The sequence below is a fragment of the Macaca mulatta genome, chromosome 3 (assembly GCF_049350105.2).
Source record: "Macaca mulatta isolate MMU2019108-1 chromosome 3, T2T-MMU8v2.0, whole genome shotgun sequence".
Taxonomy (NCBI): Eukaryota; Metazoa; Chordata; class Mammalia; order Primates; family Cercopithecidae; genus Macaca; species Macaca mulatta.
In genome coordinates this window covers 129,169,286-129,187,566 of record NC_133408.1, presented here as the reverse complement: position 1 = coordinate 129,187,566, position 18,281 = coordinate 129,169,286, and the positions used below count along the sequence as shown (strand labels likewise).

At 39.3% G+C, this 18,281-nt stretch overlaps 1 protein-coding gene across 3 annotated transcripts; it reads left to right on the top strand.

Moving 5' to 3' along the window:
• Positions 1–7,642: 7,642 nt before the first annotated feature.
• STEAP1 (STEAP family member 1) lies at positions 7,643–18,231 on the top strand. 3 transcript variants are annotated; one of them, XM_028846095.2, is made up of 6 exons: positions 7,643–7,998; positions 11,551–11,607; positions 13,195–13,309; positions 14,235–14,747; positions 15,339–15,503; positions 17,881–18,231. In XM_028846095.2, the coding sequence occupies exons 3-6, from the start codon at positions 13,226–13,228 to the stop codon at positions 18,136–18,138; spliced, it is 1,020 nt and encodes a 339-aa protein (XP_028701928.1). In that variant the 5' UTR covers positions 7,643–7,998; positions 11,551–11,607; positions 13,195–13,225; the 3' UTR covers positions 18,139–18,231. The 3 variants fall into 3 exon arrangements, with proteins under 3 accessions (XP_028701928.1, XP_014989631.1, XP_028701929.1); XM_015134145.2 differs by lacking the exon at positions 11,551–11,607 and having other exon boundaries at positions 7,871–7,998; XM_028846096.2 differs by lacking the exons at positions 7,643–7,998; positions 11,551–11,607 and adding an exon at positions 8,006–8,142.
• Positions 18,232–18,281: the final 50 nt, after the last annotated feature.

The following is an 18,281-nucleotide window of genomic DNA, read 5'->3' as shown; positions in this document are numbered from 1 at the left end:
AACAAATATATAATAGATTTGTCTTCTTAATGCCCCTAGTATTGGTTTTCAATTATGGCACCTGCTTATTTCTCTATAAATAAAAAGAAGAACAGATTTTATGATAGTGTTTTAGTATGTTTTCACACTGCTGATAAAGATATACTTGAGACTGGGTAATTTATTTTTAAAAAAGAGATTTAGTGGGCTCACAGTACCATATGGCTGGAGAGGCCTCACAATCATGGCAGAAGTCAAAAGGCACATCTTACATGGCGGCAGAGAAGAGAGAAAGAGGACCAAGCAACAGGATTTCCTGTTATAAAACCATCAGATCTCATGAGACTTATTCACTACCATGAGAACAGCATGGGGGAAACTGCCCCCATGATTCAATTATCTCCCACCAGGTCCCTCCCACAAAATGTGAGAATTATGGGAGCTACAATTCAAGATGAGATTCGGGTGGGGACACAGAACCAAACCATATCATTCTGCCCCTGGCCCCTCCCAAATCTCACGTCCTCACATTTCAAAACCAATCATGTCTTCCAAACAGTCCCCAAAGTTTTAAGTCATTTCAGCATTAACTCAAAAGTTCACAGTCCAAAGTCTCACTTGAGAGAAGGCAAGTCCCTTCCACCTATAAGCCCGTAAAATCAAAAGCAAGTTAATTACTTTCTAGATACAATGGGGGTACAGGCATTGGATAAATACACCCATTCTAAATGGGAGACATTGGCCAAAATGAAGGGACTAAAGGCCCGGTGCAAGTTCAAAATCCAGCACGGCGGTCAAATCTTAAAGCTCCAAAATGATCTCCTGTGACTCCACGTCTCACATCCAAGTCACACTGATGCAAGAGTTGTGTTCCCATGGTCTTGGGAAGTTCCACCCCTGTGGCTTTGCAGGGTACAGCCTTCCACCTGGCTGCTTTCACAGGCAGGCATTGAGTGTCTGTGCCTTTTCCAGGCACAAAGCGCAAGCTGTCAGTGGGTCTACCATTCTGAGGTCTGGAGGACAGTGGCATGCTACTAACAGCTCCACTAGGCAGTGCCCCAGTGGGGACTCTGTATGGGGTCTCCAACTCCACAATTCCCTTCTGCACTGCCCTAGCAGAGGTTCTCATGAGGGACCTGCCCCTGCAGCAAACTTCTGCCTGGACATCCAGGCATTTCCATGCATCTTCTGAAGTCTAGGTAGAGGTTCCCAAACCTTAATTTTTGACTTCTGTGGAAACACAGGTTCAACACCATGTAGAAGCTGCCAAGGCTTGGGGCTTGCACCCTCTGAAGCCATGGCTGGAGCCACACCCTGGGACCTCCTAACCATGACTAAAGCATCTGGGATGCAGGGCACCAAGTCCCTAGGCTTCGCACAGCAGAGGTCCCTGGTCCTGGGCCAGGAAACCAAACCTTCCTCCTAGGCCTGTGCTGGGAGGGACTGCCACAAAGGTCTCTGACATGCCCTGGAGACATTTTCCCCATTGTCTTGGCAATTAACATTTGGCTCCTTGTTACTTATGCAAATTTCTGCAGCAGGCTTGAATTTCTCCTCAGAAAATGGGTTTTGCTTTTCTATTCCATAGCCAGGCTACAAATTTTCCAAACTTTTATGCTCTGTTTCCCTTTTAAAACTAAATGCTTTTAACAGCACCCAAGTCATCTCTTGAATGTTTTGCTGCTTAGAAATTTCTTCCTCCAGGTACCTGAAATCATCTCTCTCAAGTTCAAGGTTCCACAAATCTCTAGGGCAGGGGCAAAATGTCACCAGCCTCTTCACTAAAACATAGCAAAAGTCACCTTTACTCTAGTTCCCAACAAGTTTCTCATCTCCATCTGGGACCACTTTAGCCTGGATTTTATTGTCCATATCATTATCAGCATTTTGGTCAAAGCCATTCAACAAGTCTCTAGGAAGTTCCATACTTTCCCACATTTTTCTGTCTTCTTCTGAGCCCTCCAAACTGTTTCAACTTCTGCCTGTTACCCAGTTCCAAAGTCGCTTCCACATTTTCAGGTATCTTTACAGCAACACCCCACTCTACCAGTACCAATTTACCGTATTAGTCCATTTTCACACTGATAATAAAGACATACCCAAGACTAGGTAATTTATAAAGAAAAAGGGGTTTAATGGACTCAAAGTTCCATGTGGCTGAGGAGACCTCACAATCATGGCAGAAGGCAAAAAGCATGTCTACATGGCAGCAAAAAAAGAGAAAGAGGACCAAACAACAGGGGTTTCCCCTTATAAAACCATCAGCTCTCATGACACTTATTCACCACCACAAGAACAGTATGGGGGAAATCATCCCCATGATTCAATTATTTCCCACTGGGCCCCTCCCACAACACATGAGAATTATGGGAGATACAATACAAGATGAGATTTGGGTGGGGACAGAGCTAAACCATATAAGATAGGAAGGAACCAAGGTTCCACAGATGGTGGAACCAAGCAGTGCTCCCACTGAACATTCCCCATGTCCAGGCATAAATGGAGGGCCAACAGGAAGGCCATGTGAGAAAACCTCTACACGAGAATGTTGGTGGTCAGGACACATAAGAGGTCTCCACTGTAAGACACACTGCTGACTAACAAGTTTACCCCCTGAATCCTCAGAAGGACTCCAGAATAAAGAAACCATTCAACCTAACAAAGAAAGAAATCAAAGCGCCCAATCTAGTACGAACATAGAGATCAGAATTGTAGGTTAAAATGTAGTAGAGGCTTCCAGTTGTTCATCAAAATTTGCTATCCCTGCTTCCATAGTGGTGGACCTTAAAAACTGGCCACCTGGTGAGAGACTACTTTCCGTGCCTATCTTGCCATATAAGTAAATTATCAATGGAAAATGAGAGGAAGCAATTGGACAGTTTCTATCTTAATTATTTTAATAAAATAACTTGTCTTGGTCTCATACTTATTCCTTTCTTGCAATCTAGATCACAGTTGTACCCATGCCACAATTTCAATCACAGTGCCAAGATCAGTGCACTTGGAGACAGCAGAGCAACAAGATGGAACAATCTGGGAATCCCTGAATGACCTCATAGAGCAGACTAACTCTACTAAATTGGAATACTCACTGCAGTACTGTTACATGATGGTGAAACCATCTTCTTAGAATCACTCTACATTATTTTGGTACTCTTTGTTGCAGTAGCTTAGCCCACACCCTAACTGATACGAAAGAAAAACTGAATGTATCATAAGATAATTCCTGTTAACTGTTACCTCCCTGAATCCTCCCAACTTTGTGTAGCCTGAGGAAATTTTGATTGACTATATGTGGTCGCAGAGGTAGTCCAGTACAGTGGAAAGAGCACTGAAGTCAAAGGGACTTTGACTGAAGTCTCAGCTTGACCTCTAAACACTTTGATCAAGTTACTTAAATGTTCCAAGCTAACGTTCACCTATAAACTGAGGATAATAACTCTACAGAAGGGATATTGGGAGAATTAAATGAGGTAATATAGAAAGCCACATAACACAGTCTTAGGAAAGAGTAGTATTTTCATAAGTGACAGTATCCCTCCTTTCATCCTTTCTTCTGGAAGCTCAAATCTGGGAAAAAGTAAACATGTTGTGACTCCTAAGGCAGAACCCATTACTAAAAATGTTAGGTCAAGCCAGTCATGATGGCTCATGCCTGTAATCTCAGCACTTTGGGAGTCTAAGGCAAGAGGATCATTTGAGGCCAAGAGTTCAAGACCAGCCTGGGCAATATAGCAAGACCCTGTCTCTACAAAACATTTAAAAAGTAGCCAAGGAAGGTGATGTACACCTGTAGTCCTGGCTACTTGCAAGGCTAAGGCAGAACAACAGCTTGAGTCCAGGTGTTTGAAGCTGCAATGAGCTATGATCACACCACTGCACTCCAGCCTGGGCAACACAGTGAGACCCTGTCTCTAAAAATAAATAAATAAATAAATAATTTTAGCTCCAACGCTACAAATCAGCATTCTTCACCTATCCATTGGACCACCTTCCCTGTCGAATATTCTCCAGCTCCCTATCTCCTACTACTCAAGATATCCAAGACCTGTAGTTCCTGTGACAGTGGCATCCCTGGACCCACATGTTCCTGTAACAGAAAGCAAGGAGGAGGAGGATGTGGACTACAGTAGATAAGAAAATGTTCCCTATAAAACATAAAACAAATGGATGTGTGCCCATAGCTTTGATCTAAGTGATGCCTAGACATTCATGGGTTCCATATCCATGTGCTTTATATGACTTCACTGGAGCCTAGGGCTAAACTTACATTCCACAAGCATTTACTTTGAGTCTCTTCCATCAACCTCTAATTTACAAGAGATGCAAAGATAAAAATGGCAAAGTCTCTGCTCTTTTAGAGCTCACAATTTAATGAGGGAAATATAAACACATATAAAAATCTCTAATATGGATAGACTCTGAAAAGTGCTATAATATTAGATCAAACAAGGTAGTGTATGAGCTAAGCTACTATAACAAAGAGAACCAAGATAGAGAGGTTTAAAGATAGTTGATTTCACTATCATGGAATGTTTGATATGGACATGTGGGGCAGGGAGAAGTTGCCTAGAATAAGTAATATTATAAAGGTGGTAAAATTTGTCCTTGTGGTCCTAACCCTTCTTTTTTCTCTAAGGTACAACCCCTTCATAACCTTGTAGTATAAGTGTTCGATATCCTGATATTTCTTTCTCCATGCCAGAACGTACTTTCAGAAAAAGCTGAAACATTCTTTACAGTAGGATGTAAATAACTGATAAGGCTTAATATGGTACCATTGCCAGGAACTTTAGTCTTTTCATAGATCACTACATATTTAAAGCCAATAGAATATATCACAGCATTTTGAACATCATTGAGCAGTACTCAGGCAGAGATCTGTGAGCTTTGAAATGAAGCGCCTACTCTTACAACCTACCTGAAAATATGTTTACTGTTGCCTGTCTTGGTGAAAGAGCAACAAGGGACTTGGAGTTTGGGAGAAAGAATTCAGAAGAATAGTTAAAACCTCCAGTCCCAAGAGCAGACCTTCCCTCTACCCCCAACCACTTTTAAATGCAGACACTAGGGACAAACTGACCACATACTTTGAAGATTACAGTAGATCTTGAACTAGTAAAAAGAATGTATCACAGGAGGTTAACAGAATCAGAAATTTTGGTCAGTGAAGCTTTATCATGTCTGTCTTAAAACAATTATTTTGACAAAATATTTCTCCTTGAACTCTAGGTAATTTTTACTGTCGTTTCAAATAAAAGTCTGACCATTCTTCTTTCATAAGAGGCAGACTTGGAAATAGCGTTGGTCATTATTTGAATCGCTGTCCCCTCAGGAGTTAGTTTGATTTCCAAAGGAAAAAGCTTAACATAATTCTTGTCATTCACTTAAAATTTACTGTCTATTTCTCATTGTGATTCTCTTTAGTAGTATGATTTATTTTATTTTATCTCTCACACCGTAGTATTTCATTTACTTTTAAAATGGTCGTCTCATCAGGTTCTAAGATTAGGTTGCTTATTTGTCAGACAAAAATACTCATAGATTCTAAATTATATGTTCTCCACAGCATGTTACTATGAAGTCACCAATTTAGTATTTGACCTCAAATAACACCGAGGTCCAATTTGTTAATACGCACTCTCACTATAGTTTAAGTTTATTACAGAATATTCTGAAAGATCCAAATTTATTTGTAACTCATGGTTGAATCCCATTTGAAATCCTCTAGTTGTTTAGAGTCACAGCAAAACTAGCAACTTGCCTTTCAACATTTGTAATAGCATAATGTGGCTTTCCACAAGCCACACTTGTTTTTAGAAGTATGTGCTAAACAGGCTGACTCAGCATTCTGAGATGCTCTGGCATTGTATTACCCGCCCCCCAACAAACATTATTTTTCTTTATCTCATACCTCAAATTACAGGTTATTTGTATGCAAAAATTGCAGATAGTTCATCTATGATACTAACTCCTGGCAACTCAATAAAAGCTTTTTAGTAACATTTTTTTCTTAATCGAATATTGTGTTGCTTTTATAACATCTACAAACTAATTGGTAAATTATCTTACACTTTTAATCATTTTACTTTGGAACATACTGTATTTATTCTCCACACTAAAATATTGGACAAAAAAAAATACTTTTATAAGAAGTGCAGAAATAAAATTGCTAAAGTCTAATTATAAAAAAAAAATATTTGGGGTTTGATCTTAAATGTTTTAATTAGAAAAGGAAAAGCAGTTTTAAGTGCAGCTTGCTTTATAACCATATTAATATCAACATATATTATTATGTTAACACAATAACTCTTTTCCCTTTTCATACGGAAAATAGATTGTGAAAAAGAGAATGACCTTTGTTCTACCAAATGTTAAACAATGAAAGCATATCGTTTTGTCTGACCATTTAAGACCCATGATCACTTTTAAAACTCAACAATGCTTAGACACAGTTAAAAAGTCTTAATTCTTTGTAGTCTGTGCTACATATACAAAGATTACACAGATTTTTTTTCTAAAACTTAAATTATTTTCTAGTTTCACTAGAAACAACAGGTGTAAGATTCTATTTCCACCACAAGGGGTCAGTCCACGGTAATTTAATCTTCAAAGGGTTTTAAAATAATCCATGGAAAGTCAGTGACTACAGAAAATACTTCTATCAAAACATGAACAGTCTTCGGTGCCCTAGCAGTTGAATAAAAAACAATCATGGAAAATGTGGTTGAGCGTTTATTTTCCTTTGCGTTTTCTACTCAGCTTAGTCCTGAGAATGTTGTATACCAAATCCCCGGAATTTTGCAATTCATGTCTCAGACACTACCCTGAGGCTGGTTCCAACGGAGAGAAGTAAATCCCCTGCTCAAGTTGTCTTTTTCCAAAACTTTGGAATATTAACAGTTAACTTTACTTTAGGTTTGGAATACTTTGTTGAGCTAGGATATGGGAAGCTGCACTTAAAAGTTGAGGCAAGGAAGGGAGGGACAGAGTAAACGTGGGGTTTAAGGTTTTTTTCCAGCTGGGGAGCAGGGTTTGTGCTATTAAAGGTACACAATTTGAACAATTTAGGGAGCAAGGCACTCTCAGAAAATCAGCTTCGGATTCCTCAAACTGTCAGTCACAGCCATTTCAGGACGGGCTGTTAGGTTTTAAATAAGCAGGCTGGGCTTGGTGGCTCACGCCTGTAATCCCAGCACTTTGGGAGGCCGAGGCGGGTGGATCACGAGGTCAGGAGTTCAGGACCAGCCTGGCCAAGATGGTGAAACCCCGTCTCTACTAAAAATACAAAAATTAGACGGGCGAGGTGGCAGGCGCCTGTAATCCCAGCTACTCGGGAGGCTGAGGCAGGAGAATCGCTTGAACCCGGGTCCGGAGGTTGCAGTGAGCCGAGATCGCGCCACTGCACTCCAGTCTGGGCGACAGACTGAGACTCCGTTTCAAAAAATAAAATAAAATAAAAATAAATAAGCTAACGTGTGGGAAGGGTTTGTAAGCTCTAAACGGTCTATCTCAAAGTGTGATCTGGGAATGCTTCCATATCTCATGTGAACTTGTTGGAAATGAGAGTCTCAGGCCCCATCCCAGACATACTGAACCGGAAACTGTGGGTGGACAGCCCAACATTCGGTGTTTTAATAAGCCCCCGGGTAAATTCTTATACACGCTAAAGTTTGAGAACCACTGCTCTAGAGAAATGCACAACGTTCCTTAGTGGAGATCAAACAAAAGGCGAAGGGTTGGAGGGCGCGGAACAGACCTCAAGGGCAGGGCACAGGGCGTTTGAGAGGAAACGGAGAGGTCGGAGTGCGACTTGGGGAGTCTTAGCCTCCAGGACGGTCCCGAACCCTGAGGACGCCGGGCGCCAGCAGGTGGCGCTGGACGCTCAACTGACAAGGAGGCGGGGCCTGCAGCAGGCGTGGAGGCTCCGCGCTCTGGAGGCTTAGGCGCCGCGTGGGGCCGGCACCTCCGGGCAGCAGCGGCAGCCGAGACTCACGGTCAAGCTACGGCGAGGAGTGGGTGAGTCCCTTGAATCGTTCTCACTGGCCGCTTGCTCCTCGAGTCTGCCCGCGTGTCCCTGCAAGGCTGGGCGCCGGCTTCCAGTCTTGGGAGGGGTGTAGTGGGTCGCACGCCTTCTCGGGACCCGGACGGTGGCCCTCCTGGGTGAGCGTTGCTCAATTCTCCCCTTATGCGCGGCTCCGGGACGCGCTGCCTTCCAGCCCAGCTGGGTTGTGGCCGGGCCGGGGGTTGCGGGGAGCCAGGGACTCACAGGAAGCCTTTTCGCTAGGGGCTTAAGGTTGTGATAGATTATTAAGTTTGTGCTCAGGTTGCATTTTGATGGCAAGTTTTTTAACGTGGCAAAGTCGCCAGAGTTTGCTGGGCATTGACGAATGATTGGTGCACAGTACTTAAAATCGTGCTACTTCTTGTCTTCGGGTTTCCTGGTAACAGAGTTTTCATTTTTAGTCCTTAGAACACTGGCCCTACTCTTTTAGGATCTGGGTGGGGTTCAGGTTCCCTCCAAAATAGTCAAGGCTTTAAGTATGTAATTCTGGTCAAATCCACTGGAAGGAGTTTGTAGACAAATTTTTGTACACTTCCAAATTTCTTAACTTTGTTACTTTTGTAAAATACATTTCCCTCCACATCCTGACACGTAATAAAAGGTTATTCATTTAACATGAATGTTAAGCATAGAGAGAAAGCAATGCTTAAAAAGAAAAACAGCGCAGTGGAAAAAAAAAAAAAAACTCCACTTAGTTAAATGTAAAACAAGTGTGCACTTGAAAGTATGAAAGGTTGGAAATGCAATGCAACCCACAGTGTATTCTAGTCATTGGGCTTCTTCATATTCTCAACTGTGGGACATAAACATGAGTCAGTTGGTCTGTGCCAACATTTAGGAACACCAGGGCAGCCATCCTGGTACAGCAAAACAGCAGTCGCTTTAGAAATATGCTTCACTTTTTTAAAAGGGGGTGGAAGAGAACTTTGGGTCGACTTCTGGAGTTCCTAACATTTTAACACTAGGTTTTCCGTTATTTTTCTTTTTATGAAAAGATTTTACTGTAGAACTTAAATTACATTTTGGTTAATGTCTGATGGAAACTAACAAATTTATTTGACTCATAGTTTATTTTCCTGGTTTATGGGCATAGAACTGACTGTGGACCACCCAGTCAACAAGCTCCCTCACTGTCATGGGCTTTTCCTTGGCTTTGCTCTTGAGTGTGGTCTCCTTACCATGCAGACAAATGACTGGGTAACTCTCCAGGGCCACTCTGGTTTTCCACCCAGACTCCGTTTGCAGTGGCCAGCAGTCAGCAAACACTGCCAACCTGCTAGCTACCCCAGGACTGGGTCTAGAAGACAGCCCTCAGCCTTTTCCTCTGCTTCCCTTCCCATGCCACTATCTGCCTATAAAACTTTATCCTCCTCTAGGATACATCGCTCTACCATGCAGTTACTTGTTGAAATGCCTACCTTCTCTTCTAGACCTCAGGGTTTTTCGGAAGAGGCTTTATCTCATTTAACTTTGTATTTCTCCTGCCTTACATTGTTGTTCACAATATAGTTAATGAATTCATATTGAATAAATGTAGATTAATTTGTTACCATCCTGCAACTCTCAAAGTTAAAACATCTTCTAAACATAGTGAATTATTTCTTACATTTGATTATAGTAGGTGACACTTCCATTCCTAGCACCTCCCTCCCTGACCCCACAAACTATTGTGTTGGTGATATGGTTTGGAGCTGTGTCGACCTCTCAGATCTCATGTTGAAATATAACCCCCAGTGCTGGAGCTGGGGTCTGGTGGGAGGTGATTGGACCATGGGAGCAGTTTCTCATGGTTTAACACCATCCCGCCCTTGGTGGTGGTGTCACGTTAGTGCAGGGGTGCCCAACCCCCTGGCCGTAGACTGGTATCAGTGGCCTGTTAGGAACTGGGCTGCACAGCAGGAGGTGAGCAGCAGGCCAGCGAGCATTACTGCCTGAGCTCCACCTCCTGTCAGATGAACGGTGGCATTAGATTCTCATTAAGTGCACGAACCCTATTGCAAACTGCACATGCAAGGGATCTAGGTTGTGCGCTCCTTACGAGAATCTAACTATTGCCTGATGATCTGAGGTAGAACAGTTTCACCTCGAAACCCTATCCCCCTTCCCCCACTTGGAAGAATTATCTTCCACGAAACCAGTCTCCGGTGCCAAAAGGGTTGGGGACCGCTGTGATAATGTAAGACGCCTGCTCCCACTTCACCTTCCGCCATGAATATAATACCTCTGAGGCCTCCCCTGAAGCAGATGTTGCCATGCTTCCTGTACGGCCTATGGAACCATGAGCCAATTAAATCTCCTTTCTTTATCATCATTACCCAGTCTCGGGTATTTCTTTCTCGCAGTGCGAGAACAGCCAGATACACTTGGTTAAGTCACCAAATCACTTGGAATAATGCTTCTTAAGGAGACAGAGTGTCATTTCCTCCAGAGCAGGCATGAGTGTCATTTCTGTTTTCCTCTTTAATGTTGATCACAGAGTTGGGTTCATAAATACTTGATGACTGGCATATGCTTTACTCAGAATTCTTTTGCGTGCCAGTGGTGAACACCCAAATCACACTAACTTAAACAACCAAAAAAAGGGAATGTGTTGACTGTCTAACTGAAAAATTCAGGATCTAGTCTCAGGGACTGTAAACACTGAAATATGCCAGCAGGACTCTTCTATGTCTTCCTCCACTTGTTCTGCTTCCGTGTTGGCTTTCTTCTTTTCTAATGAAAACATCTTCCTTCTTAGAGCATGGAGAAAAAAGCATGGCAGGCTCATACTGTCCTATCTTAACAAAATGTTAAAAACATCTCATCTCTCTCTTCCACTTCCACATATAAATATCACAGAATGACCATGGTTTAAGTAGGATTCTGTGCCATCCCTAAGCCAATCAGTGGGAGAATAGGAAACTGATTGCCCAGGCCTGACTCATATACCCACTTCTGTGACCAGGGGATGGGCGTTACTATTTTGTGCAACCTCCCAAAATCATATTGGAGGGAGGGACGGGCATTTCTCCAAATGGAGGAAATGTTTTAAATCAGAAAGGAATGTGGGCAAACTAAAACAACAAATATCTTCATCATGAATGTTCTGTAATTTGGAAATAGATAATATCTGGAAAATATTCCACGAGTACCTCAACAAAGAAAATGCCGGCATATGTAAAAGCAACTCTTTATTCTTTGTTATGGTTAAACCTTTCAAACTTGGAGAATGTTTTGAGAACAGTCATGTCTCTTTATGACAGGATACATTCTGAGAAATTCATTGTAAGGCAGGATTTCATTGTTGAGGAAACATCATAGAGTGTACTTGATACCGCCTCCTGCCTACTTAGGCTAGATGGTATAGTCTATTGTTTCTAGGCTACTAATCTGTATAGGGTGTTACTGTGCTAAGTACTGTGGGCAGCTGAAACACAATGGTAAGTATTTGTGTATCTGAACATAGAAAAGGTATAGTAAACATACATATATAGTATAAAAGATAAAAAATTGTTTATTTTGTACAGGACACTTACTGTTAATGGAACTTGCAGAACTGGAAGTTGCTCTGGGAGAGTCAGTGAGTGAGTAGTGAGTGAATGTGAAGGCCTGGGACATTACTGTACACTACTATAGACTTTATAAATGCTGTACACTTAGGCTACCCTACATTTATGGAAAAATTATTTTCTTTAATAATAAATTAGCTTACTGTAACTTTTTTACTTTATTAACTTTTTTTTACTCTTTTGTAATAACACTTAGCTTAAAACATAGTCACATTGTACAGCCATACAAAATATTTTCTTTGTTTATGTACTTATTCTTTAAGCTTTTTTTCTATTTCTAATTTTTTTTTTTCTTTTTAGACTTTTTGTTGAAACTAAGACACACACACACACATTAGCCTAGGCCTACCGGGGTCAGGATCATCAGTATCACTGTCTTCCACTTCTACATTTTGTCCCACTGGAAGGTCTTCAGGGGGAGTAACAGGCAGTGAGCTGCCATCTTCTATGGTAACAATGCCTTCTTCTGGAAGACCTGAAGGAACTGCCTAGGGCTGTTTACAGTTAGCTCTTTTTTTGTAAGTAGAAGGAGTATACTTCACAATAATGATAAAAAGTATAGTATTGTAAATAGTAGGCAATAGGAATTTTTTTGCTCCATTATAATCTTATGGGACCACTGTTACATATACAGTCATTGACCAAAATGTTATGTGACACATCACTGTATTTTAAACTATTCCTGGAAACAGCTTTCCACCTAAAACAGTACTACACGTGTTCTAAAATTCAGAAACATTTGGAATGTTTTCTGTCAATCAAATTGTTGTATATCTAATCTGTTTTTCTCATTGAATTTCATAAAGTGTAAATTGAAGATGTATTCCTCTGGAAACAAATTCAGAACTAATAAAAACAATGAATAATACTGTGACATATGTTTACTTTCCCTAAAAAATGTTACACCAATCCTGGATGAGGATCTGTGAGTTTGCTAAGGAAAAGATTCTTTTATCAAGTGAGAAATTTGAAAAGTTGTTTTCCACAGGGTTGGCCAGAAGACTGGGCACATCATTAATGCAGCACAACTCACCACTTCCACTGGAAACATACTAGCAATTCACATCTTCACATCTTCACATCTTCCAAACAAAGACCAACCTCTTACTCCAAAGGAAAAGTGGTACTCTGAAAATACTGTTTCAGACTCCAGTGTCAACCCCAAAATTCTGTTAAACATAAATCTTACATCAGCTACCTCCAACCTCCATTGATGACATTATTACTCTCAATATAATGCATTCCTAATTATATTTGCCATTGAAAGGAGTTGGCTTTCCTCCAGATGGAAACCTGAAGTTAAATCTTCCTAAAGTAAAGGGCAACATCTGATCCTTTGTAATCCATACAGGCACCTGGGTTATTCATGGAACAAATAAGTGGATAAAAAAGAGCAGGTACCATTGATAAGAGGGCATTGGTTTGAAACTCTTACAGATTATAATATGAAGTTAAATGTATAAATCAGTCACTATTTGAATTTTTATTGTACTTTATCTGCCACTCTAGTCTTTAAGCAAGTAAATTTTTATATTGTTCCATCAAACATTCACATTTTCATAAGTAGAATAGACATGAAAGTAATTATTTTTATTTTTACAGGTGACTGAAGCCATACTATTTTATAGAATTAATGGAAAGCAGAAAAGACATCACAAACGAAGAAGAACTTTGGAAAATGAAGCCTAGGAGAAATTTAGAAGAAGATGATTATTTGGTAAAATATTAATAATAACAATAATAAATAAAAATTTACATCTTTAAACATAATTGAGATGCCATTCTGTATCTCCTAGTGTTATGAAAGTGATTTTTCACCCTAGTCTGCTGATATCTGGACTTGTATTATTGTCACTGATACTGTGCAGGACAGAGTAGCATGTGTGAGAGAAATAGTACCTTCACTGATTTTCAGGGACTTAGCTGAATAACCTTGAATAAGTTACTGAAAATCTGGGGTCTTGGTTTGTCTATACCATGCAAGCCTTGGACCAGATCATCCCCAAGTCCCTTCCAATTCTTTCTAACAGTCTATAGTTCTAAGTTTTAAAAAAGTCATCAATGCCCATTTAACAGTAATTTTGTAAGCAAGCATTTTTGTCATAGATACAATGGCAGCTTGCCAAGAGATCATCTAGTAAATTGACAAATCACTGTATAACCAAATAAATCTACTTTTGGATAAGAATCACTTTTTTCACTTTTGGTTAAACACAGGATTAAGTGTTTCTTACTACATTTTTTGACTGAAAAAGTGGCAGAAAATTTTGGTTCCAAACTCTTCCAAATTATCTCAGTGTAAGTCTTAGTGGAAATTATTTATTTAATCAATAATTTTAATAGGGAAAAGTAATAAATTATAAGCATATACTTTATAAAAGTAACAGTGTGCATAAAATGAAATAATTTCATTTTTCAAGTTAACTGTCTTACCTATCTGAAGCATGTATTTCTTTTGTGCAAAAGACAAAAGTCTTTCAGTGCTCCATAGACTATGCTATCTTCAACTAACCAGTGTTCAAAAGCAAGATTCTGAATGCCCTTATTCAATGAGAAGCACAATGATTGAGCAATAAGTAATTAGTTCAAGGGATCCCATTGTTTTGTTCAATTTTAAGATGTTTATTTTCTTTCCTTTATAGCATAAGGACACAGGAGAGACCAGCATGCTAAAAAGACCTGTGCTTTTGCATTTGCACCAAACAGCCCATGCTGATGAATTTGACTGCCCTTCAGAACTTCAGCACACACAGGAACTCTTTCCACAATGGCACTTGCCAATTAAAATAGCTGCTATTATAGCATCTCTGACTTTTCTTTACACTCTTCTGAGGGAAGTAATTCACCCTTTAGCAACTTCCCATCAACAATATTTTTATAAAATTCCAATCCTGGTCATCAACAAAGTCTTGCCAATGGTTTCCATCACTCTCTTGGCATTGGTTTACCTGCCAGGTGTGATAGCAGCAATTGTCCAACTTCATAATGGAACCAAGTATAAGAAGTTTCCACATTGGTTGGATAAGTGGATGTTAACAAGAAAGCAGTTTGGGCTTCTCAGTTTCTTTTTTGCTGTACTGCATGCAATTTATAGTCTGTCTTACCCAATGAGGCGATCCTACAGATACAAGTTGCTAAACTGGGCATATCAACAGGTAAGATGACAATGCTGACACTGTTACTAATAAAAAGTCTAAGTCACCTAACAAATTAATCATTTCTCATTGTAATATCAATACCCCAACCCTGTTGAAACTCTGTTGAAAAGTCATCTATTTTAAAATTTTTATTATAATTTCACTAGGGCTTGGTTGTCAGACTGTTTTATATTGAGAAATGTTTTTTAAACTGAAAATAAGGTACAACTTTAGCAACATAAGAAACATTTTGTTCATGGACAAGGCCACATTTCAAACTTCTACCACCCTCACAAGATTACTTTTTAATACTGTTGTTCTTCTTGTTTACCACATATGCATGCACATTGCAGTTCTATTCAAGTAAACCGTCAAATAATTATTAGAAAATTAACAGATTATGGAAATATTGCATTCAAGAAAAAAAGTGATAGCTCCTATGTCATTTGTCTTAGAGGAGTGCAAAAAAAAAGAAAGAAAAAGTCATAAATTTGTAGAGACCTGTTATCAGGGCTTCATAGTAGACACAGAGAAGAGTATAGAAGGAGATTCATATTCAGGAAATAACTGTTGTTTGCATTTCTTTTTTCTTTATTTACCTTCTGGTAGGTCCAACAAAATAAAGAAGATGCCTGGATTGAGCATGATGTTTGGAGAATGGAGATTTATGTGTCTCTGGGGATTGTGGGACTGGCAATACTGGCTCTGTTGGCTGTGACATCAATTCCATCTGTGAGTGACTCTTTGACATGGAGAGAATTTCACTATATTCAGGTAAATAATATATAAAATAACCCTAAGAGGTGAATCTTCTTTTTGTGCTTATGATATTGAATATGTTGACTTTATCCCATAAAAAATAACAAATGTTTTTCAATAGCAAAGATCTTGTACTTGTTCCAATTAGTAATGTGCTCTCCTGTTGTTTTCCCTATTGCTTCAATTAGGACAAATGTTTCCTAGACATAAATAAAAGGCATTAAAATATTCTTTTTTTTTTTTTTTTTTTTTTTTGAGATGAAGTCTTGCTCTGTTGCCCATGCTGGAATACAGTGGCACGATCTCGGCTCCCTGTAACCTGCACCTCCTGGGTTCAGGTGATTCTCCTGCCTCAGCCTCCTGAGTAGCTGGGATTACAGGCACCCATCACTATGCCCAGCTAATTTTTGTATTTTTAGTAGAGACAGGGTTTCCCCATGTTGGCCAGGCTGGTCTCGATCTCCTGACCTCAAATGATCCTCCCACCTCGGCCTCCCAAAGTGCTGGGATGACAGTCGTAAGCCACCACGCTCAGCCTGCTCATTCTAATATTTGAAACTTGTTAGACAATTTGCTACCCATCTAATGTGACATTTTAGGAATCCAATATGCATGGTTTATTAGTTCTTTAAAAATAAAAATATTCTTTTACTTGTCACCTGAATTTAGTAATGCCTTTTATGTTACACAACTTAGCACTTTCCAGAAACAAAAACTCTCCTTGAAATAATAGAGTTTTATCTACCAAAGACATTCTAGTATCTCATTTCAATGGCTGCTTTTTCCAGCTTACATTTTATATAGCTTACTCACTTGAAGTTTATAAATATTCTTGGAATTTTAAAACTATCTCAGATTTACTGAAGTTTATATTCTGGTGGTAGATTATCCATAAAAACAGTGATGCACCAGAATTCACTCGGGGATCCTTGTGTGACAAGGTTCAAAGGACTAAATTTAATTCAGTCATAAACACTGCCAGTTACCTTTTATGGGTAGACATCTTTGGAAATTTCCACAAGGTCAGACATTCCCAACTAACTATCCCTTCTACATGTCCACACGTATACTCCAACACTTTATTAGGCATCTGATTAGGCTGGAAAGTATGCCTCCATCTGAATGATTCCAGTGTGGCTTAGAGTTGATACCACATTCTCACAGAGTTTCCTAATTTTATAGGTTCAGCCTGATAGCCATTGGATTTCTCTGGTCCTCATTAAATAGCTTTCTTCATACATTGCTCTGCCTGTTACACATATGATGAACACTGCTTTTTAGACTTACTTAGGAATTTAAGACTGCATCTTGACAACTGAGCCTATTCTACTATATGCACAATACCTAGCCCATAATAAGTATACAATACACATTTGGTAAAATTAATTTTCAACCAATGACATGTGTTTTTCAACTAGTTACCTAGAAATGTTTCACTTAAAATCTGAAAACTGGTTACACTACAAGTTACCTTGGAGATTCATATCTGAAAACATAAACTTAGCTATTTGATGGTATTCATTGGGACTTAAGAATGCGCCTGAATAATTGTGAGTTAGATTTGTTCTGGCAGGCTAATGACATTTCCAGTAAAGTGAATAGAGGTCAGAAGTCATATAAAAGAGCTGTTGTCAGAACACTGTTAAGATTACATAGGTGAACAACTATTTGTAAGCAACTTTATCTCCGTAGTGACAAAGCAACCCAATGCAAGCTGAAATGTTTCATCACATCTCTGGATCTCTCTATTTTGTGCAGACATTGAAAAAATTGTTCATATATTTCCATGTTATCAGAATATTTGATTTCTTAAAAACATAGGCCAAGTTCATTCAATTCATTATTCATTTATCAAAATCAGAGTGAATCACATTAGTCGCCTTCACAATTGATAAAGATCACTGAAGTCAAATTGATTTTTGCTATAATCTTCAGTCAGTCTACCTATATTTAATTGAGCATCAAAATGTGCAAATCATTGTGTTGATTCTGCAGGGATCCTGTTGTAAGTAAGACTCAGTCCCTGATTTTAGGTGTCTTGTGATAGCAGAATTAAGACAAATACACAAGAGACAAAGCACAGAAAGTAAATATCATAAGGGGATGTACAAAATGGTGGAGAAAGAGTAGACAGAGTTTTTGATCACCTGCCTTCAAAGAAAGGCTGTGAATTTTGTTCACTTAAATAGCCTGGAGACAAGAAATTACCCAAAAGTAAGGTGAGGAGGACAGGCAAAAAGAGTATAAAGATGTGAATGGACATTGTTGAGAAATGTGATAGGAAAACAATCATAGATAAAGGATTTCCAAGCAACAGAGTATATCCAGATGAGGTAGGATGGGATAAACTCTTATTGAACCAATCTTCACCAATTTTGTTTTTCTCTTGCAGAGCAAGCTAGGAATTGTTTCCCTTCTACTGGCCACAATACACGCATTGATTTTTGCCTGGAATAAGTGGATAGATATAAAACAATTTGTATGGTATACACCTCCAACTTTTATGATAGCTGTTTTCCTTCCAGTTGTTGTCCTGATATTTAAAAGCATACTATTCCTGCCATGCTTGAGGAAGAAGATACTGAAGATTAGACATGGTTGGGAAGACGTCACCAAAATTAACAAAATGGAGATATCTTCCCAGTTGTAGAATTACTGTTTACACACATTTTTATTCAGTATTGATATATTTTATCACCAACATTTCAAGTTTGTATTTGTTAATAAAATGATTATTCAAGGATCTTGATGTTTCTCTTTGTATATGTGTGATGAGTTTGAAATATGTATATT

Coding starts and splice junctions, on each gene's coding strand:
- STEAP1 (XM_028846095.2), top strand. CDS start 13,226: ATGGAAAGCAGAAAAGACATCACAAACGAAGAAGAACTTTGGAAAATG. Junction 14,748..15,338: donor TAAACTGGGCATATCAACAG/GTAAGATGACAA, acceptor ACCTTCTGGTAG/GTCCAACAAAATAAAGAAGA. Junction 15,504..17,880: donor GAGAATTTCACTATATTCAG/GTAAATAATATA, acceptor TTTCTCTTGCAG/AGCAAGCTAGGAATTGTTTC.